The sequence below is a fragment of the Schistocerca nitens genome, chromosome 8 (assembly GCF_023898315.1).
Source record: "Schistocerca nitens isolate TAMUIC-IGC-003100 chromosome 8, iqSchNite1.1, whole genome shotgun sequence".
Classification (NCBI taxonomy): domain Eukaryota; kingdom Metazoa; phylum Arthropoda; class Insecta; order Orthoptera; family Acrididae; genus Schistocerca; species Schistocerca nitens.
In genome coordinates this window covers 136,616,808-136,640,672 of record NC_064621.1, presented here as the reverse complement: position 1 = coordinate 136,640,672, position 23,865 = coordinate 136,616,808, and the positions used below count along the sequence as shown (strand labels likewise).

Here is a 23,865-nt window from a genome sequence, read left to right as displayed (position 1 = left end):
AGTCTGGAACCGCACGACCGCTACGGTCGCAGGTTCGAATACTGCCTCGGGCATGGATGTGTGTGATGTCCTTAGGTTAGTTAGGTTTAAGTAGTTCTAAGTTCTAGGGGACTTATGACCACAGCAATTGAGTCCCATAGTGCTCAGAGCCATTTGAATTTGAACGCCATGAAATCTCTTTATCCCATATAAATGCGATGAATATCAGTTGAAATCAATGTGAAATTGTTAATACTACATTTCCTGAAGCATATCTGTTCAAAGTAAGTATTTTGAGGAATTGTAATGATCAGGATAGGCAATCCTTACACTCTTGTAAGGGACAGTGTTGTCTCACGAGCATGTGAGTAATGTGCCTAGGAACACAAACTACTTCTTGTTCGATGCTTCAGTCTAGTCACTGATTTTAGGATCATACCACGGATTGTGTACTAGTGTTCGTCAGAAACAGTTTCCGGCATTTCCGACAGTATTTATTGTTGTGAGACATGAGGCAGTGTTTTGTGCAGCACTTGTAAATATTATGACATCGATTCGCTTAAGTGCTGTGTGGTATATTAAGAGTATTTGGAAGATATTGTTAATTCTTCAGTTAATTAATTTTATGGCGAGTAAAATGTTACATATTTTCAAAACTAGTTATATATCACGTTTTCGGTAAAGGCATGGAGCAAGTCGGTAGCGCACCATCTTGGCCCTTGAAACGGTAGGTCTTCTACCATGTAACATACGACTTTTGAAACTGAAGCGACTTTCCTTAACAATTTTGCTTGTCTTGAAAATGGAAATTTGTGTTATGTTTTCAATAGCTTCTGCGAGGGTCGTTTCAACAGTTCTGCACACTGTAAGAAAGAATTGAAGAAAATAATTTATTTTATAAAAGACCTTAAAGCGTTTAATGTAATCTCCATTCCTGTTTAGGACAGCTTCCCTTGTATCAAAACGTTTTCCACAAAGTTGTTCCTTGAATTTGAGAGACAAATAAAGGTCTGATGGGCTCATATCAGGACTGTACCGTGGGTAGAGTAATATTTCCCATCCGTATCGGCTAAGTTTTTCTCTCCCTGCTAGGGCAATACGCAGCCTTGCATTATCGTACAACGTAAGCTTGTCAGCCCTTCCTCGACGAATTTTCGGGCACGAAACATTTTTCGGAAACAACTTGTACGTGAACACGCATGTTACGAATGGTCCCCTGGTGAACTCTATTTGTAGGAACACTATGCGATCAAAAGTATCTGGACATCCACAAAAACATACGTTTTTCACATTAGGTGGATTGTGCTGCCACCTACTGCCAGTTACTCCATATCAGTGACCTCAGCATTCATTAGGCATTGTGACAGAACAGAATGGTCGCTCCGCGGAACTCACGGACTTGGAACGTGGTCAGTTGATTGGATGTCACGTGTGTCATACGTCTGTACGCGAGATTTCCACACTCCTAAATATCCCTCGGTCCACTGTTTCCGATGTGATGCTGATGTGGAAAAGTGAAGGGACACGTACAGCCCAAAAGCGTGCAGGCCGACCTCGTCTGTTGACTGACAGAGACCGCCGACAGTAGAAGAGGCTCGTAATATGTAATAGGCAGACATCTATGCAGAGCATCACAAAGGAATTCCAAACTGCATCAGGATCCACCGCAAGTACTATGACAGTTAGGCAGGAGATCAGAAAACTTGGATTTCATAGGTTGCTCATAAACCACACATCACGCCAGTAAATGCCAAACGACGCCTCGCTTGGTGAAAGGAGCGTAAACATAGGACGATTGAACAGCGGAAAAACGTTGTGTGGAGTGACGAATCACGGTACACAGCGTGGCAATCCGATGGCAGGGTGTGGGTATGGCGAATTCCTGGTGAACGTCTTCTGCCAGCGTGTGTACTGCCAGTAGTAAAATTCGGAGGCGCTGGTGTTATGGTGTGGTCGTGCTTTTCATGGAGGGAGCTTGCACCCCTTGTTGTTTTGCGTGGCACTATCATAGCACAGGCCTACTTTGATATTTTAAGCAGCTTCTTTCTTCCCACTGTGGAAGAGCAATTCGGGGATGGCGACTGGATCTTTCAACACGTTCGAGCACCTGTTCATAATGCACGGCCTTTGGCGGAGTGGTTACAAAACAGTAAGATCCCTGTAATGGACTGGCCTGCACAGAGTCCTGACCTGAATCCTACAGAACATCTTTGGGATGTTCATGTCAGGCCTCACCGACCGACATCGATACCTCTCCACAGTGCAGCACTCCGTGAAGAGTAGGCTGCCATTCCCCAAGAAACCTTCCAGAACCTGATTGAACGTATGCCTGCGAGAGTGAAAGCTGTCATCAAGGTTAAGGGAGGGCCAACATCATATTGAATTCCAGCATTACCGATGGAGGACGCCACGAACTTGTAAGTCATTTTCAGAGAGGTGTCCGGATACTTTTGATCACATAGTGTATGACTGCTTCTTGCAATATGCAAAAATTATCATCAGTTTCACCTTTGACCGTTGGCGGCAAAATTTTTTCGGTCATGGAGAGTCGGAACTTTTCCATTGTGACGACTGAAACTTCAGTTGTGGCTCAGAATTTCGTATCCAGGTTTCATCAAGCGCAACAGTCCTTTTCAGACAGTGTTCTCACTCTGTTCCATTACACTGAAGCAATTCCTGTGCAATTCTTTTGCGATCTGCTTTCTGGTCTTGTGGAACTCATATGGCAACAGTTCTTCTCATCTTTACCCTTTCAGTTACGATTCTGTGAATTGAAGTGACAGACATTCTGGCCTCATCTCCTCTCAAAATGTCATTAATGATAACCTGAGAGTTGTAGTCCGTTGATGTTGATTCACTTCTTCGGATCTTCGCGGAGACGAGCAAACCACCGTGATACCATGCTACGATCCAATATACTATTTCTGCACACCTCTCTCAAAGCGCTGTAAATTTCCGTTGGGTTCTTTCCATGTAAGAACGCTGGTCACTACGTGTTATACGACCTGATTCGGTTTCAGGGATTCAGCTTCCATTTTAAAACTGAATTACTCTCGACATTCACGTGAAAAAGTAAACACACATACGTCTGTCACGGGTGAAGTCTCACTCACAATTATTAACAAGAATTTCAATTCGATCACGCCATAGTAGCGGTCGCGCATGCGCACTGCTCAGGACTTTTGGAGTGACACGCGTATTTTAAAAACGTATTTACCTTGTAACTGGGTTTTGATAATACTTCTACTTAGCTTTATTTGACTAACTTTATTGGCGTGTAGTAGAGTAGTAGTGTAACAGGTAGACTATTAAATACAGCAGTGGCATGAGTTTCTCGATTGTAACGCTTTCAAATTTTAACAGAACAACTGTACTACGGTATATGACGGTGTTGTACCTGGAATATTTTCCCACGTTTCGAGAAACTTTAACTTTTCGAAGTAATTTTTGTAATTTCGGAAAGAGACTGCAGCGCAGTGAAAGTGGATGCTATCATTTACAAATGGAATAAGAAAATATAGGAAAACTGAATGATATCATTTAAAACTGGAATAAGAAAATATGCTAAATTTCTATAACAAAGCTGGCTAGAGGGGGTATTGTGAAAAGTGTTTCAAGCTATAACACTCTCCGCTACAGTGTGTCCAACAAATGTTGCACCAAGTGAAGTGAATAGATGACACCTCGTCAAAGGTACGTCACGACAGAGTATGATACTGGAATCATATTGAGGTACACTTCGAGTCATTTCTAACAGAGATTATCAGGAAGAAATCTTGCTGTTCTTCACATACTAATACCTAAAAAGAGACCCAAATATTGTTTTAAAATATGAGTATCTTCCTTCTCTCTAGGTGTTCCATGTGTTCATTTCCAACACACTATATTGGACTGTGATGGGCGCTAATCGCCGAAATTGCAGTCAGCGCAAGACGAATAACCAACAGTATCTGAGAATTTTTGTGTTTTGGTACAGATGGTTCTCTCTATACGGGACAGCTTGAACCTAGTAGTCGGAAATGAAAGAAGGAGGGGCGGGAGGGGGGTGATAAAGAAAACTTGAAAACCTTTTTTTCCATGTTGTACAATTCATACGAGAATTTCTAGAATGTAGTTACATATGGAGAGCTGAAGTATAATATGCAAAGAGTAAGCTTTCAGTTTATCACTTGTCAGTCGCTGTGCCTGTTGCTGTTTACAGGTTTTGAGCACACTAATGTCGCCATACGCCGGAGTGCGGCTCGGCAAGATGAGTCCGCAGCCCAACTTGGAGCCGCTGCGCGCGATCATGTTCGTAGGGTCGCCAATCGACCGCTCTACCCTGCTGGAGCTGCAGACCAAGTTCCGGCTGAGGGCGGTGCAGGTTTACGGCATGACGGAAGTCCTGATGACGCTGAGCGACACCAGAAACAACCCCGCGCCGCTGGGTTCCGTGGGTCGCCCGCAGCCCACCGTGGAGATCAAGGTGAATCATCTGACAGTGCCTCATCTGTAGCAGAGTGGGCGTTTCTGCCATAGGATCCAGTCAATACTCGCAGGATCAGAGCAGGTGCAGGTCTGACATAAAATGTGTTCCAGGATACATTGAGGTGCCAAAAATCATGGACTACCACACAGGACTGCGTTGGATCTCTTTTCGCCCTGCGTGGAGCAGGAACTCGACGTGACGTGGACCAAACAAGTCGATGGAAGTCCCCTTCAGAAAACTGAACCATAATTGGGAAAGTGTTGCCGGTGCAGAATGTTGAACACGAACTGACCTCTCGATTGTGTTCAATAAAGGTTCGATGGAATTCATGCCGGGCGACCTGGGTGGAAAAATAATTCGTTTGAATTGTCCACAATGTTCTCCTAACCAATCAGGAACAACTGTGGCCCGGTGAGATGGCGCATGGTCATCCATTAAAATCCCATTGTTGTTTGGGTGCATTAAGTCCACGAAAGGCTGAAAATGGCCTCCAAGAAGCCGAACATAAGCACTTCCAGTCAACTATCGGTTCAGTTGGACCAGAGATCCCAGCTCTCACCGACCGCATTCACCTCTCGGTTTTTAAGTGAAGCCCTTCAGCTACTGCGTTCTGCGTGGTCTCCTCGGCACACTCTTGACACTGTGGATCTCGGAATACTGATTTCTGAAATAGAATGAGCCATGCGACTAGCTTCAACTACCATTTTGCTTTCAAAGTATGTTAATTCCGTCATGCAGCCATAATCACGTCGAACATCTTTTCACATACATCACCTGAGTAAAAATGTAAGCTACGCCACTACACTGTCCTTTTATACCTTGTGTACAAGATACTACCATCATCTGTGTATGTGAATATCGCTGTCCCATGACTTCGTCGCCTCAGTGTACATTCCTACAACTGTACTAAGGGAAATGTATTCCACATTTACCATCAGATCAAAAGTATCCAGTCATCTCTTAGTGGAGATTAATATTGACTTTAAAACTTCCAGGCAGATTAAAACTGTGTGCCGGACCGAGACTCGAACTCGGGACCTTTGCCTTTTGCGGGCAAGTGCTCTCCCATCTGAGCTACCCAAGCACGACTCAGGACCCGCCTTCACAGCTTCAATTCCGCCATTACCTCGTGCCCTACCTTCCAAACTTCACAGAAGCTCTCCTCCTGGTTCGCAGGAGAGCTTGTGTGAAGTCGTCGGACTGCAGTAGGAGGTATGACCGAAAAGGGAACATCATCCAGGCGAGCAACGCTCGTGACTGTGCTGGAGATGCTGTCTGTATCAGAACTGACCCATTTCGCATTTTGCACAGCGCAGCCATTTCCTGAAAATCTTCCTCCAGGTTTTCAACAAAAAATGGATTCTTTGCAGCCAGAAAAGAGTCCCCATCGGTTATGCTGCCTGCAGAATACTGAGACGAATATGGTGCTGTTTTTTCTGTAGCTCTACGTTCCTCCCATGGCATAGCTAGTGAGGGGAACGATTTGAGTTCATACTTCTCAGCACTGAAGTCTACCTTTCCCTTCCTAGAGTCTGCTGAGGCCATTTGGTCACCAGCAAAAGAGGACTTGGTCCACTTCCGTATGGGTCGATCACCATGATGCCACCCACTCTGTCCAGGGGCTCTCCACACAGGCTTCACCCAGCCTCAGTGAAGGCCACTTGGTCACTGCTGGGAGTCCTGATGCCCCAAGAAAATGAGCTACAACCAGGAAGGTAAACGACGAGCCCCCACGACGGACTGGCTACCATGCTGTATATTGGGTGCCAAAGATCCATTATTATCACGTGTGCGGGAGATGACAGGGCACAATGCATGTAAAGTATGCACCCCATAAGACGTCTTTGCTCAACTGGCTGGAAGGCGGCTGAACTACATTTCCATTACAATAACAGGTGCAGGAAGTCTCGGCACAAGATGGAGACAGGAACCACCATGTAAGGCATCCTTCCCTAAATGGCCCGCACTGCTGCAGAATTTTAGGAGGAGTAGGTCAATAGGAGACATCAATTTATGATGCTGGAAAGTAGGAGACAACTTTTAATCGCCTCTTACGACAAGCAGGAATATCGTGTGTCTATTCTAGCCCCTGAACCCACAGGAGGAGGGGGGGGGGATGAGAGTGCCAAGAGGATATGTATTGGCTCTAAGCACTATGGGACTTAACATCTGAGGTAATCAGTCCCCTAGACTTAGAACTACTTAAATCTAACTAACCCAAGGACATCACACACATCCATGCCCCAGGTAGGATTCGAACCTCCGACCGTAGCAGCAGCGCAGTTTCGGACTGAAGCGCCTAGAACTGCTCGGCCACAGCGGCCGGCACACAATCTAGATCTCTGTCTCATAGAGCTATTCAGTACACAGGTGGTTACAAAACGATAGCGACAGCCTTCTAGGGGTTGTAGAGGGTGTCTTGAGGAACAAATAGAGGATAGGATCCCGTGTCTGGAAACGTCAACCCACGACGCTACAGTGCGTCGTAGTTATAGGCGCTGGCGCCTGCCACTAGTCTACCCCACTCATAGAAAACGCAACTTTGTGCGCTGACGGAACGTAGGCGGAACATCTGCCAATGTTGGTTGTTATTCGGTAGTCGCGACTGATGGGCACGAGCGCCAGTGGAGAAGATGGAGCTTGGTGCTGCGTAGACAGGCTTTGTGTCCTATAAATGCGATGCTCTGTTGGCTCGAAGGATGATGGTTTCGGAAACAGGTTTCCATTTGCAGTTTATTTTTCTGCTGGATTCCTTTAACACATCCAGTGGTTTTCGGTGTACAGGAAAAAAATAAAAAATAAAATTTAGGTGGTAACACGTGTCCGAATCTGTCACCCACCATGGCAGCTTTACTGGCGAAGGGGTGGCCTAATGGCAGAAACCTGCGCCTATGATTTCGATGCTCTGTAGCGTCGTTGGATAACGTTTCGGAACACGGGTTCCTATCCTCAGTTCGCTCTTCAAGGCACCACGACAATCCCTCGAAGTATTGTTCAGAAAATGAATACGAAATCTCATATTTCACAAACAAGAACTCTTTAAAGGACCAAATGCCCTTACAATATGACACATTTTCAAAAGACAAGGAAAATTAGCCTGTATTCAGTTTAATGGCCATAATATCGTTTAACGAGTAGAAAAGCAACGCGATAAGGACGACAAAATTAAAGTTTAATGTATTTTTCTTCGTGTTTTAGCGAAACTGTGAACTCAAACAAAGAAAGGATACTGCTCGCATTGAATACGTTGCAAAGTATCTCGCTTTAATAAATCTGATGTGCCACAAAATACAATTACGCAGAGGCAGTGCAACCAAACACACGTCTCGCCATAATCCAGAACGATGTCGTCAAAAGTGACAATTGCATTACCACAAGACAAAGCGTCTATACGAAACAGATCACGACAACGTCATGGTTCCAGGAGGAAGGTGTTCGCAGCAGCAAGCGGTAGTGCAGAATGTCCCGGTTTGTCCAGTAGGCATGAGCCCCCATGCTAACTGATTCTGCCTGCCAATCAAATCTACTAGCCTGCACACCCCAAAGTTTAGGCGAATTGCTGAAGACATGCCTCGCAGTTCCCACCCAAAGATAAGCTACTCTAGTAAACAAATGGCTATACGTACTTAGAGACAGACAAATGCTTGTTGATATGCACGTGAGTCCTAGTGTGAATGGTGCCCGCAAGAGATAACTTAGAATGTGCTTACGCGGGCAAAGCCGCAAGAAAAGCCGTGGGCGAGAGGCTAAAATATATTAAAATACACTCCTGTAACTACTACAGACGGAATGAAGCAGGCTAACATCTAATCGTGCTTTATTTGAGGACAGGTTGTGGACACGCAGACGGGAGAGGCGCTGGGACCGGGTAAGGAGGGCGAGCTGTGCTTCCGCGGTCCGATGGTGACCCGCGGCTATTACAACGACCCCGCCGCCACCGCCGCCGCCATCGACGCGGACGGCTGGTTCCACACCGGCGACGTAGGCTACTACGACGGATCTGGTCTCTTCTACGTCACAGACCGCATCAAAGACTTCATCAAATACAAGGGGGAACACGTGAGTACTGGCAGTGGGCCGCGCGGAGTGGCCGCGCGGTTGGAGGCGCCATGTCACGGATTGCGCGGCCCCTCCCACTGGTGGCTCGAGTCCTCCCTCGGGCGTGTGTGTGTGTGTTGCTCTTAGCATAAGTTAGCCTAAGTTGTAAGTAAGTCTATGGATTGATGACCTCAACAGTTGGGTCCCTTAGGTATTCACATACACACGAGAATTTTTTTATTGGTGGTGGGTGTGGATGCTGTTACGTAAGCGCGATTTCAGGAAGTAGATTCCGTTTTCCTAGATCGCCGAAAAGCGCTCGACACGGTGCCACATCGTCGCCACCAACCAGAATACAGTCATAAGGAGTGCCTACACAGATATGCGATTAATTTAATGACTAACAGTGCGCAGTGCGCTATATCAGACAGCGAATGTTCAACATCGGTTGTGCCACACGAATGGGTGGTAAGACGTACGATGTTGTGAACATATATAACCCAATGATATCCCACTGCAAGATGATCTTGAGTACTTCGTATCGCGTAATTATGTAGAGGGTGTTAACTAAGAAATCACTAGCTTAGAGACACTTCTGTCGGAACACAAAAATGTGCTCCACTTTAAAAGACAGAAAAGTGGGCAACCAGCTGCCTAAACCCTCATTCCGCCTTCGTCACCAAAAATCGTAGCATGCGAACATATTCGTGCTCTTTTAACACAGGACTTTCTAAATACTTCTACCCAGCCAGTTTTTGTAACAAAGCCTTCTTTTTCAGCAAATCCGTCTCATCAACGTCGACATGTAGGCCTACATCTATACACTTTTCAACTCTCAGTGACACGCATGACATTGAGTACACCCCACTGTGGCCGCGCGGGTTTAGGCGAGCGGTCTAGGGCGCTGCAGTCATGGACTGTGCGGCTGGTCCCGGCGGAGGTTCGAGTCCTCCCTCGGGCATGCGTGTGTGTGTTTGTCCTTAGGATGATTTAGGTTAAGTAGTGTGTAAGCTTAGGGACCGATGACCTCAGCAGTTAAGTCCCATAAGATTTCACACACACTTGAACACTTGCACACACATCCTACTGTACCACTTACTACGGTCTCTCTCCCTTCTACTCACGTATGGAGTATGGTATGAATAACTGTTTAAATGCGTCTCTGCGTGCTGTGGTTATTCTAATCTTATCCTCATGATTCCTGTGTGGGCGATAGTTAGAGGTCTGTGGTATATTCCTAGAGGCATCGTATGAAGCCGGTTCCTGAAACTATGTAAGTAGGCTTTCTCGGGATGGTTTTCGTCTATCTTTGAGAGTCAACCAGTTCAGCTCCTTCAGCATCACTATTACACACTCTCACTGGTCAGACAAGCTTGTTACCATTCGTGCTGTCGTTCTCTGTATACGCTCAGTATCTCCAGTTAGTCATATCTGGTGCGGGTCCCACACACTTGAGCAGAATTATAGAATGAGGACACGAGTGGTTTGTAACTGATCTCCTTTGAGGACTGATTACACTTCCCCAGCATTCCTCCAATAAACCGAAGTCTCTCACCTACTTTACACACGTCTGGGCCTATGTGATCATTCCATTTCATGTCCTTACGAAGCCTTAATTTTAATTTTAATAATTAACAGCCTCAGTTGCACCTTTTACCTAGCATTTACCTAGGTTTCAGCCGGAATAACCCAACCTTCTTCAGAATAACAGTAACTACCGTTTGTCCATAGTGGACATCGTCAAGCTAAAACTACCTGAAAGGTCAAATATACTAATATTGAAGGTCAAATATACTAATATTGAATAATGACCATCTATTTTATATGGCCCGTATTGCCGGATGTTACAGATTAGATATAGACTTTGCATGGGGGCTTAATTAAAATAAAATGCAAATAATTTTAATTTTTTGATTCAGTAGCTGTCTGTTCGGTTACGAAGTCTCGTAACGGTTGGCCCTGACTAGTATTATTACGCTATCTGACTGCAAAGAACAACAACAAAGAATGAAATGGAAATTTTCATTAACACAATTAATTAAGTCCCCAGCAACTATAAAACCTACGAAACCAAAGCACAAGTGTAACTGTTCTGTGTGTGGAAGTATGACTCAACGTACGCATCTGGCACGGTTCTTCTTCAACAACACAAGAAATTTTAAATATCATTTATACTGAATTAATTAAAGAAAATAGAAATACCATAATTACTCAAGAAAACCAGAATTACACTCTAATACAAGAACACAAGCCAGATGCTTTGTTGACTGAACCTGTAATGACGCATTATTCAGGACATTGAAATAATGAGAAAGAAAAGAAAAGTAGTTTGTTACCTTAATTTATATTGATGAAAAGCACTCTAGACACTACAATCTCTCCACACCGACTCGCTACTATCACATCTCAACAAGAACTTTTCAGTATCACATCTCAGCAAGCACTGCCTACTAGCTCATCTCAACAAACACTCCTCACTACGACATCTCAGCACTGACTACCACGAGTTCTCCCAAAGCACTGCCCACTACGAGTTCTCAATAATCACTGCCAGTGGAGGCGGCGGAACAATACTCTCTAGCGCGATCTCTGGCGCTGTGGCTCAGTGTAGCCACCTTTCATATGCCCTTCCTCCACAGGCTAGAATTTGATGGTATTTTTGCCAGCATTGGTGGTGAAAATACCACCAAATTCGTCAAAAAAATACAGACAAAAATAAAAGATAATATTCATGCGTAAATATCATATAACTAGATAAAATTTTGGCTTTGCACTGACCTTTCAATAACCTAATATATAAAATACAGTAAGCAATACAAATTCTTTCATACATGTGACTTTACATAACAGTTTACACAAGTATTATGTGGTTAAACAGTTCAATCAATAGCGTCAGCAATGACGAATATGTGCAGGTAAGAGTCTCATAACTTTTCACAAACAGTAATACACAAAAAAATCAGTTTATACAAATATTCACATAAACGCTTTCCATAGCTCAAGAATAAGCAGTTGACAGTTCCAGCAGTAGCACCCAGCAATGGTCAACAGGTGCAAATACCAACAAGTGACATTTTTTCAGTAGAAACAGTCCATCAGTGGCACACAGTAATGTTGAATAGGTGCAGACACCAACAAGTAACACCATTTCAGTATAAGCAGTTCCATTAGTGGCACCAGCAATGTTGAGCAGGTGCACACAGCAACAGGTGACATCTTTTCAGTAGAAGCAGTCCATCAGTGGCACCCAGCTATGTTGAATAGGTGCAGACACCAACAAGTAACACCATTTCGGTAGAAGCAGTCCATCAGTGGCACCCAGCAATGTTGAGCAGGTGCAGACATCAACAAGTAACACCATTTCAGTATAAGCAGTTCAATCAGTGGCACCAGCAATGTTGAGCAGGTGCAGACATCAACAGGTGACATCTTTTCAGTAGAAGCAGTCCATCAGTGGCACCCAGTAATGTTGAATAGGTGCAGACACCAACAAGTAACACCATTTCAGTAGAAGCAGTTCCATTAGTGGCACCAGCAATGTTGAGCAGGTGCAGACACCAACAAGTAACACCATTTCAGTAGAAGCAGTCCATCAGTGGCACCCAGCAATGTTGAGCAGGTGCAGACAGCAACAAGTAACACCATTTCAGTAGAAGCAGTCCATCAGTGGCACCCAGCAATGTTGACCAGGTGCAGACATCAACAAGTAACACCATTTCGGTAGAAGCAGTCCATCAGTGGCACCCAGTAATGTTGACCAGGTGCTGACTGCAGTCCATAAAATTCACTATCACTAATCACACTGTTCATCAGCAGAAATTAAACATGTCCTAGTGGCACCAATCATGTAGAAAAAGTGCAAATAACAGTTCATAATATTCCCTATCACTAATCACACAGTTCATCAGCAGAACTTAAACATGTCCAGGTGGCATCCTCCATGTTGAAAAGTGCAGCACCATCACTAATCAGACAGTTCAGGCATGAACAATAGTTTGAATACACATACAATGCTTTTACACTAAACATACAAATCATAACAAACACACAAATGATATCAGATAATTGTCCTATTAACTATTACAATACACAAATACCAGTAAACCTATAATATTTATGGGTGTCAGTGCAAGCCACAACAAACAAGTAAAATAATATTTAGGAGATAGGTTGGGATCACTTCTCTGGGATTATAAAAGGAAAACACACAAAACACACTCACTCATCTTTCATCCACATTTAGTGCTACTGTGTAGTTGAATAGTGTTAACTGTGTAAATGCAATTCTGTCAAAATTTTATGTTCATCATGTGTATCAAGTGGTAGTGGCAGCAATGTATAACAGTCAATAATAGTTAGTCAACGTCATAGTCATCATGTCAAGACCAATGTTTGCCAAGCCAGATCAAAATGTACAGTTGCCGAACAACTGTCAGTGAGCCAAGATATGCAATTACTTCCTCTCTCCCAAAAAAAAGTATACACTGCTTAGTGATTTAACAAAGTGAGTGTGTGTAGACAATCTTCCTTCTACTTGAGTGTTCTAGTCTGCCATCTTCATCCTCCTTGTTCCATATAGACCAACAAAAAAAATATGCTCCTCACTTACTTCACCTCTTATCCACCAAACTCCAATAATCATCAGCATCACATAATCTCAATACTTCAATAATACCTCATTTACCTTACCTCTTGTCCACGAAACTCCAATAATCATCAACTTCACATAATCTCAATACCTCAATCATACCTCTTCAATACGTCGATATATATAAACCTCAGCACCAATATCATTTCACTTCCATAACAACTCTTTCCTCTAGTCAGTCTCCTCGAACAAGTACAGACAAAATCCTAGTGCAACTTCAATTCAGCATCCCATACAATCCGAAGAGACAGTGTCCACACACAACCTCTGTGTAATCCATCTGACACAAATTTTCTACTCATTATAAATTATAAGATACATTTTGGTTCTTTGTCCATCATTAAATAAAAGAAATGCATACATGACCTCTAACAGACTTAGTTCGAATAACTCTCAGTAATTAAGTACGATTACGAAGTGTTAATGATCGTGATATTTCAGTGTGTACACCACTTCAAAAATTATGGCAAACAGAAGCAAACATGTGGAGTATTTCTCGTGTCAAGTGTCACTTCCTATTTCAATTGCTTACGAAGAATGCAGTGTAATAACTGTCAATGGTCTAAACCTAGTGTTGGTATGTCATGTCGTTAGCTTCCTTCCTATTAGCATAAATTTATACAGCTTCCATAAAACCTCCATCTCATGTGACTTCTATGCAGTTTCTTGTACCAATGTCGTTCGTAGAATTATAGCAGTTCATTTTCTTATCTTAAAAATATCAGGCACTGAGCGTAAGCAATACATGCAATATCGCGACAATATACCAGTAGCGAACAGAATGTCAACAAGTGGATGCAGCACAATCCCTATAACGAGGCTCTGCCAAGCGAACAATCTACAATTAATACAATAGTGTAACCTAATCTTCATGTTTGTACACTGTACATCAGCATTGCTATATTCTAAATTGAAGAGTAGTTGTGACAACAAAACAGAAATGTGTAAATATGCAATCCATACGCACAGCAGCAAACATATATCTTACGTAATAAACAAGTGATTAGCATCACACAGCATAAGCAAATAAATGTTCATACGTAATCTTTAAAAAGTAAACATGAAGGCGCAAGCAGATAAATCACAAAGTGTAACCTACATACATAACCACTGTCAGCACAATTAATCAGGTGACAATTATAACTTAAATAAATAAACACAACAGGCACATAATAAAAAAATATGACATCAGTGAAAAAGCATAGCAGCCAAGCGATGCACAATGTACGCAAGTAATAACACTGTTCATTAATAAAACATTGTCAAAATCAGTAAATGTACGCAAGCACGCCGCTTCACAAGTAAATTCATAGAACATAAAATTTAGCACAAAGTATAAATCACGTAATCGCGAGCAGTAAATTACGTCCTAAGTACGTACCTAAGTGGAAATATGTTACCTGAAAAATAAACTCAATTAATCGTTACCTTTTTGGTTTTTTACTTCTTTTTTTTTGAAATTACATTCTTCCTGAAATTTTCTCCATAGCAAGTCCTCTTAACGTCGGACACACACAGAATTTACCTGAAGGTCTTAAATATTTTATACAACCGTATCCTGAAAAATACTGAACGTTAATAACATAATTCATCAAGTCACTATAGCTTTATACGGAATTTATTCGGAGAATTTAGACTGTGTATTTGTTTACGGCTGTCAGTGCATTCGCACTGAGCGCTCGATCAGCTGTAGGCGCGTGACGTATGAAGTAATTGTTTGCGGTCAACGACTGCCTTTTGCGGCGCGCAGACTTCACTGTTGCTTTGAGTATCTGCCGCCGCCGGAACACGGCGCGGTATCCTTGTATTCTCTGCATGTTTACATATAGCTGTTAGTTTCTCTAAAGTATATCATTCCACAAAAATTTTAACGTTTGATACATGATGTATTCCTTTAGAGCGCCGAGATTTAAGAGTTTCTACTTCCACATTATTATCATGTATAATTTTGCGAATCCTATATGGACCGTTATAAAGCAGAAAAAATTTGCGACACAAGCCTTTTCCTTTATGAGACAAACGATGAGACTTAATTAACACCTTTTGACCAACTGACAAAATTTTTAAACGACCAGGACGTTTAGCTGATTTCTCTCTTCTAGCAGCCGCAGATGCAATATTTCGTAGAGCCAGGTTGACAACTTCAGAATGCCGCAGTTTCCGTGAAGGCGGAAATGGAACGATTTCAGAAATGCGATTTGTTGGTACTTTATTTTTTAATATCAATAGAGGCGGTAAAGAAGTTGAGTCATTAGGAAGTTCATTCAGAATGTTTTGAAAAATATGAAGATACTGATCCCAAGTTCTGTGATTCTGATGACAATAAAGACGGCACAATTTATTGATTTCCTTCATCCATCTCTCTGAAGCATTAGATTGAGGGTGAAAAAGTGAAATAAAAATTGGTTTAATCTTACGACGCCGTAGAGTACGAAGCCAAATTTTAGAGCGAAACTGTGATCCATTATCTGATATGACCTTAATCAACATGACCCACTTCTTTAAGAAAATGTTTGATGAAAGCATTAGATACTGAACGAGCTGTTGCTTTGCGTAACGGTGTAAAACACACATATTTTGATGTCAATTCCACTGCTACAAAAATGTACGCAAAACCATTAGTAGATCGAACCACTGGACCGAACAAATCAACTGCAGCCATCTCCTTTAATTTCGCTGGAATGATAGGAAACAACGGTGCTCTGTGAGAAATAGTGGCGGCTTAGCCTTTGACATAATTTGCATTTGGCAAGAACAGATCGAATACATTTTTCCATATTACTGAAGTAGCAATTTTCTCGTAATTTATGAAAGCATTTTCTGGGACCAAAGTGTGCATAACTGAAATGTCTAAACGAGGTGTGGCCAAATCATCCAATCTAACAAAGCGTCTAACAAAATTACAGACACCAAGGAAACTACGAACATCACGTTTTGTGGTAGGAACAGCATAATTACGAATAGCGTCTAGTTTTTCTGGATCAGGAAGAATACCTTCTGTAGAAATAATGTGACCGAGAAATTTCACCTGAGAACGACCAAATTCAGATTTTTCCAAGTTCACTGTCATGCCAACTCGTGCAAAAATACGTAATAATGAATCCAAAATTTTGTTATGCTCACTCCAAGAACGTTTAGCAATAAGAATATCGTCAACATATGAAGTAATATTGTCACGAAGATAAACAGGTAAAATTTCATTTAAGCTACGAATGAATGCTGCTGAAGATACAGTAAGTCCAAACGGTAATTTCCGAAACAGGTAACAGTTACCAAAGGCTAAAAAGGCAGTATATTTTCTACAATCAGGGTGGAGTTCTATTTGCCAAAAACTTGCGCGCATATCAATCGTGGATAAAACTTTAATTCCATGGAAATGTTGAAGAAGTTCATCTAAATTTTGTGGACGGTCAGTTTCAGGAATAATAATATTATTTATCTGTCTGGAATCCAGAACCAAACGAATTGACCCATCCTTTTTAAGAACAACGTGTAATGGGCTGGTATAAGGGCTGACTGCTGGCTCAATAATGCCCTGATCTAACATGTATTGAAGTTCATTCTTAACCTTGTCTCTGTAAGCCAAAGGAATAGCGTACGTTTTCCCGCGAAATGGTGTGTGTTCTTTTACTTTAAATAAATATTGTAAGCCTTGTATAGTTCCTGTGTGATGACTAAACACTGTAGCATGTGAAGTCAAAATATGGTGCAGCTCTTCTCTTGCAACGTCATCTGGCACTTCAGCTTTTTTAACCTTTTCATTAATTAATTCTTCGCTACTAATTATATCCTCCATCGCGTCTCTGTATCTATTGTCATTGTCATGAATAAACACACTGTCGTCATAATGCTCAACGAAAACATCAGAAGTAAGAAACCTTAAACATTTTGTATCTGATTCAGATCTTGCTAAACACTCGAAAAATTTCAGACATTTCGGCATTCCGGCAACAGTCAAATTCACACTTCCTTCTTTAAAGTTCAAAATTGCCTTATGTGTGTTAAGAAACTCCATACCTAATATAATCTGTGTACTGAGTAATGGAACAATAATAAAATTAGCAGACAATTCGTATCCTTGACAAATGAAATTTAGGTTGGTCTGTTGTTTAACTTCCACACTTTTTCCAGAAATCGCTCCTCGAATTGTAGTTTTAGAAATAGGTAACACAGGACAGGCAATAGTTCTTTCACATATACGAAAAACTGATTCACTAATGGCGTTCAATGGGCTCCCAGAATCTAGAACTGCAGTGAACTTATTCTTACCCACACATAGTTCAATAACAGGATGTAAAAATGCGTCTACATTATTCTCCTTTTCGCCTAGCAAAATGTCTCTCATATCTTCCAGGCGTACGTAGTGTAAAGTTGTAGTGTCATTACTTTCTGACCCGTCTATATTGCTGCCAGAAGCCGAAGCTGCTAGTCATTGTCGATTGTTTGCGTCACGTCTTTGATTATTCCCGACATTTCGCGGATCAATTTCTACTATTTCCACTTGTCTCTCTGAATTTCTGTCACGCGGAGGATGCCAATTAGGTCCTTCCTGTCTGTTAGATGCAAATTCTTGGTTGTGTCTGTTATTAAAATTTCTGTTTTCCTGTCTGTTTGCATAACTACTTCTTGTATAATTTCGACTGTCACTTCTGTAATTATTGTTGTATCTACTACCCTGGTCATTTCTGTAGTAAGAATTTCTATTATTGTATGGATAATTTCTGTCTTGGTGATACCGATTACTGTTTCCGTATGATTGATCATTCCGGTAAGAATTACCGTTATTATAATTGTCTGTGTAATTTCTGTTAGAACGTCTGTTATTGTCATAAGGCTGGTATCTATTGTCCTGTCTGTTACGTCTGTCATTCTCAAAATTACCCATATAACGCCCGTTCCGATCACTATCCATTTTCTCTGAAAATCTATCGTAATTACTGTTACTGAAAAAGTTACAAGAAGTCCTGTCGTCGTTGTCATACTCAAGTTCTTGTAACAAAGTCTTAAAAGTCTCAATGTCGTCTTTACATCTTCCGGCTAAAGCAATTTGTCTTATGGATTGTGGCAGCTTAGTTAAACAAATGCGAATTAATTCAGTCGGGCTATAAGGGTTGGAAAGGAACTGATTCTTTCGAATCATGTCTTCAAAATATTCCGCTGGCGTGCGGAACTCAGACTGTTTGAAATTACGCTGCATAATAAGACTGTGTTTGACTCTGTCTTGCGTGTTTTCGGACCAATATGCCGATAGAAATGCATGATAAAAATCATTCAGATTATTACAATCTCTAATGAGTGCGCGCATCCGCGTCACCGGTTCATTTTCTAAATATCCACACATAAATTCCAGTTTGTGACTTAGTGGCCAATTTGGTGGGAGTGCATACATAAATTGATCTAACCATGCACATGGATGTATGTCATTCTTAGAATTGCGGAAGATCTTAAATTTCCGAACAGTCAAAAAGTGTTTATAGTCAAAGTTTTCGCCTCGTGGCGACAAAGACCTACCGCGTCTGTCCCAGTCCCAATGTTGATTATTGTCAAGTTCGCGCGCCTGGCGCTCCCTTGTTGCATTCCGTAAATGAAACAAATTATTTTCTTCAAACCCCTCTGCTATCTGTGATTCCAAATTTCTTTTGCTGTCTTTTCCTACAATTTCCCCTTCAATTTGTTTGACTTGCTTTCGTAATGCCTCAACTTCCCTTTTAACGCGTTCATTAAATTTTCCCTGATTTTCAACATGCTTACTTATGTTCTGGTACTCTTCGGTTTCTGCAAATGGTAATGGAGCCGTATCATCTGAATCTCTATCCCCATTTAAACTAAGACTTGTCAATTTATCTGAAATCTCCTCAACTCTTTCCGATAAGTCACCTATTTTTTCTTTCTGTTTACTTACGTCTTCCGTAAGTGTCGCGACTCGGGTTTCAGTATTGACACATTTGGTAGTTAACTGTTCATATTGTTGTGTTAGATTATTTATTCTGTCATTTGGTACGGATTCCTCGATTCTCTCAAATATTTCTTCCTTATCATGTGCACGTTGTAAATTTAACTCTGAAAATTTTTGTACTATCACGCGATCTCTTTCCTCCTGTTCTCTATCCTGTTCCCTTTGTCTAATCTCTACTGCAATTAATCTATTATTGTGAGCATTCAAAATCGGTTGTACTTCTTCTCTGATTTCTTTCTTTAATTCATCTTTCATGTTTTTGAAACATGTCCCTATTCGTGAGTCTAACCGTGTTTCCATTGTTCCCATCTGTGTTTTTAATTCAGATCCAAACCGTGTTTCCATTGTTCCCATATCAGTTTTTAATTCAGATCGTAAAGTTCCCATCTCTGTTTTAATTGTTCCTATTTGTGATCCCAGTGATTCCATTGTTCCCCTCTGTGTTTTTAATTCAGATCCAAACCGTGTTTCCATTTTTAATACAGCACTCATCAACTGCTCCATAGTAACTGATTCGAAACTCCTTTCGCCCCTAACATTTCCCGCAAAACCAGTTTCCTTCGTCATAGCTGTAAAGCTATCTGTGTTCGATACTATTTCAGACTCTTCTATCGTTAATCTCGTATTCTGTGAATTTCCTGATTGAGAAAAATTTTGAAATGGTTCCGGACTATTTTCCCGACTTATTAAATTGTTTTCCACTCCATTATTCATCATACTGTTGTCCTGTGTTGGCGAGTTCGCCATGTCAACAATTTCGTCATTCTCACTGTCCATCATTTTTGCCTTTTTCATCGACCGCGTAATCATTTACAAAACATACAACACTCGTCACTATATGAAATTACACACAATGACACTTTATCTCCAACAATACCATTCACACGAAATGTTTCCCTCAAACACGATTAATCGAACAATTGAAATAATTGCACTAATTGTCAAACCCATAGACAAGACAACAGAAATGAAATTTTGCAAAAAAAAAAAAAAATACCATTAGAAGAATGACACTTACCAAATCTACACATGCAAAATAGACTACAATTGCTAAACTACAAATTACTACAACAATACTACTGTCTACTATTTTTACAATCAGAAGATTCCAAGGGACGATCCGAAGCAGCGGTCGCCACGTGCATGGGGGCTTAATTATAATGAAATGCAAATAATTTTAATTTTTTGATTCAGTAGCTGTCTGTTCGGTTACGAAGTCTCGTGACGGTTGGCCCTGACTAGTATTATTACGCTATCTGACTGCAAAGAACAACAACAAAGAATGAAATGGAAATTTTCATTAACACAATTAATTAAGTCCCCAGCAACTATAAAACCTACGAAACCAAATCACAAGTGTAACTGTTCTGTGTGTGGAAGTATGACTCAACGTACGCATCTGGCACGGTTCTTCTTCAACAACACAAGAAATTTTAAATATCATTTATACTGAATTAATTAAAGAAAATAGAAATACCATAATTACTCAAGAAAACCAGAATTACACTCTAATACAAGAACACAAGCCAGATGCTTTGTTGACTGAACCTGTAATGACGCATTATTCAGGACATTGAAATAATGAGAAAGAAGAGAAAAGTAGTTTGTTACCTTAATTTATATTGATGAAAAACACTGTAGACACTACAATCTCTCCACACCGACTCGCTACTATCACATCTCAACAAGAACTTTTCAGTATCACATCTCAGCAAGCACTGCCTACTAGCTCATCTCAACAAACACTCCTCACTACGACATCTCAGCACTGACTACCACGAGTTCTCCCAAAGCACTGCCCACTACGAGTTCTCAATAATCACTGCCAGTGGAGGCGGCGGAACAATACTCTCTAGCGCGATATCTGGCGCTGTGGCTCAGTGTAGCCACCTTTCAACTTGTTCATATGTTTAATCGTGACCATTTGTGTGCTACGTCAGTAGGATGTTCATGCGTTGTAACCACAGCTAAGCAAGTGCTTAACAATTACCTCTTAAAACTTTCTAGACCAAGTCGTAATAATGACGATGTTGGCTTTATATTATCCTTCCCACTCCTAAGTTCGTTTTAGGTGATAAACTTCGTTCTTAAGCACATAAATTTTCCTAGATAGGCCATACCTTGTAAGCACATGACGTCTTCCTCAAATCATGACCAATGAATACTTCATAAATGTTAAGACAGTCGATGTAAGTACGTTCTGCACAGGTTAACATATACGCCCTTTTCCTCAGCTATACCTTTTATTTCACTTTACTAGTAAATTCAAGGTCAGGAGTTCAGTTCACGTCTTGTCCCAGTAAGTAACTATCATACAGTTTGTACGCAGGCGCAAGGTATTGTGTGCGCCTAGGCGGGCCTCATGACGCCACGGTCAGTTCCAGTACAGCACTCGTGGCTGCCGCATCGCGGTCGCGAAGTGGGGCCGAGGCAATCCCAGATCAGTTTTACAGACGATGATTTATGGATTCGTAGTTTTAGCTAGACGAAGTCCACTAAGGAAAAACAGTAGTTACCATTATTTTGAAGAAGATTGGGTTATCCTGACTGAAACCTTGGTAAATTCTAGGTAAACGGTGGAACTGAGGATGTTAATTATTGAAATTAAAATTAATATTCACACAGTTGCTGACAGGGCCGCGAAATGTTGAAGATATTTTAGTCCTTACAAAGTCAGTTGAGCGATTCCAACTGTGATTCACTGATATTATAGTCACTGGATACTACGTTTTTTCGTTTTGTGAAGTGCACAGTTTCACATTTCTGAACATTTAAAGTGAGTTGCCAAACTTTGCACCACTTCGAAACTTTATCAAGAGCTTATTGTAGATTTATGTAACTTCTGCGGAAGTCCGAAGTTACTATTCGCATTTTCTGCAGGGATATTAATATACACCATGAACAGCAAGGGTTCCAACACACCACACTGAGGCAAACACTAAGTTAACCCTACGTCTGACGATGACTCTTCATCCAAGGTAACATGCTGCGTCTTCTGTACCATAAAATCCTCAGTCCAGCCGCTTGATACCCAACACCATCGTGCTTCTTACAATAAGCGTAGATGTGGTACTGAGTCAAGTGCCTCTCGAAAATTAAGAAATACTGCATCTACTTGACTGCCTTGGTCCAAAGCTTTCAGTATTTCATGTAAAAAAAGTGTGAGTTGGGTTTTACATAATCGATGTTTTCGGAATCTGTGCAGTGCGCGTGTGTGTGTGTGTGTGTGTGTGTGTGTGTGTGTGTGTGTGTGTGTGTGCGTGCGTGTGCGTGTGCGTGTGCGTGCGTGCGCGCGCGGGCGCGCGATTGTGTGTGTGTGTGTGTGTGCGTGCGTGTACGTGCGTGTGTGTGTGTGTGTGTGTGTGTGTGCGTTTGGTGCTTACGGGCCCTCAACGGTGACGTTATCAGCACCCTTATTCATATTAAAAGTAACGAATGTGGAGAAAGATAATAAAATGTGACTATACTTGTTGGACAACAGGAAAGAATAAAAGATTCTATACAGGAGATTAAAACACAAGTAAAACGACAAAGAATCTAAAGGAAGGAATAGAAAAATGTCAGTGGCTGGCCACTTACTTAATATATGGGCGAACAAATCACCCAGTGAACATATTAGAACCATAAATTCTTAATAAAAACGTTGAACAATTCACAAAACTTTAAAACTCGCACCACTTTCGTTTGATCATTATCTAGAATAGATCGCAGATCCGTCGGCAAATCAGCTGCGTCCCGCTTGTCGGAAAATAAAATGCAGTCTAATAAAATGTGGCGCACACTGGAGCGTCCTGTCGCCGGAGCAAAAAGCCATGCGTCATAGGGCTGTGGCCTATGCGAAGGCGTGCGAGGAGGACCTTGCCTCGCCGACTTGGCTGGAAGGAGGTACACCAAGGCCGAGTTGTGAGCTTTACTCCACGGATCTTGTTGTCGGTTACTTCCAGCCACTCATCCACCCACAGACGAGCTCAACAGCGAGGTCATAGCACGCAGGGGGATGGCACACTGAAATACCTGAGGATCAAGGCACGCCTCCTTTGCTGCTAGATCCGCCACTTCCTTCCCACAATTCCCAAGTGCCCTGGTTCCCAGCAGACAGACACCTCCTTCCCCAGCCGTTGTAGGCAGAAGAGGCTGTCCTGGATAGTCTGGACTACTTTATCTGCTGGGTCCAAACGTTTCAGAGAGAGAAGGACATTCAGAGAATCGGAACAGACAAGAAATTTATCACTTGAAGAAAGTCTAATGTGCTCCACTGCCCGCAAGATTGCATACAGTTCTTCACCAAAAACAGTAAGGGCTAGAGGCAGTCGGACCTTCAGGATACGATCCGTGAAGCAACAGAGCAACAAATAGAATCCCCATGTCTCAACCCATTCGTAAAATCAGCGACATAGTCGTGATGCTCAGATAAAATGTCATAAAATATCGCATTTAAAAACGGAAGTAGTAGTTCTATCTCTCCTGTTCCGCACCAAATCTAAAATCACTGTGGGCCTCTCCAGTAATCAGGGTGGCAGACGGTTAAAACCCTGCATTTGGGGCTGTACTGGCTCCACACCAAGTGACTCCAGGAGACGCTGCTCGCGTATCCCAGATGGCATTGTGGCTTTTGGACGGTTGGAAGAAAGGCCTACAGAGGCGGACGAGCAACAGTATGGTGTGCAGATGAAGTAGGATTTGCAAGGAACTTACACGCGTGGTGCACCATGAGGGGCTGGCGTCAGATGCTAAGTAGCGGTTCCGCCGCCACAGCACAGAGTCTGGGACTAGGGG

General features: G+C 41.9%; 1 protein-coding gene across 1 annotated transcript in view; it reads left to right on the top strand.

The window, feature by feature from the left end:
- Nucleotides 1-23,865, top strand: part of LOC126199447 (uncharacterized) — a 105,213-nt gene that overhangs the window by 69,144 nt on the left and 12,204 nt on the right. Inside the window, exons 5-6 of the mRNA XM_049936366.1 lie at nucleotides 4,181-4,444; nucleotides 8,279-8,506. Of these exons, the coding sequence (XP_049792323.1) occupies nucleotides 4,181-4,444; nucleotides 8,279-8,506 (492 nt within the window). The remainder of the gene's footprint in view (nucleotides 1-4,180; nucleotides 4,445-8,278; nucleotides 8,507-23,865) is intronic.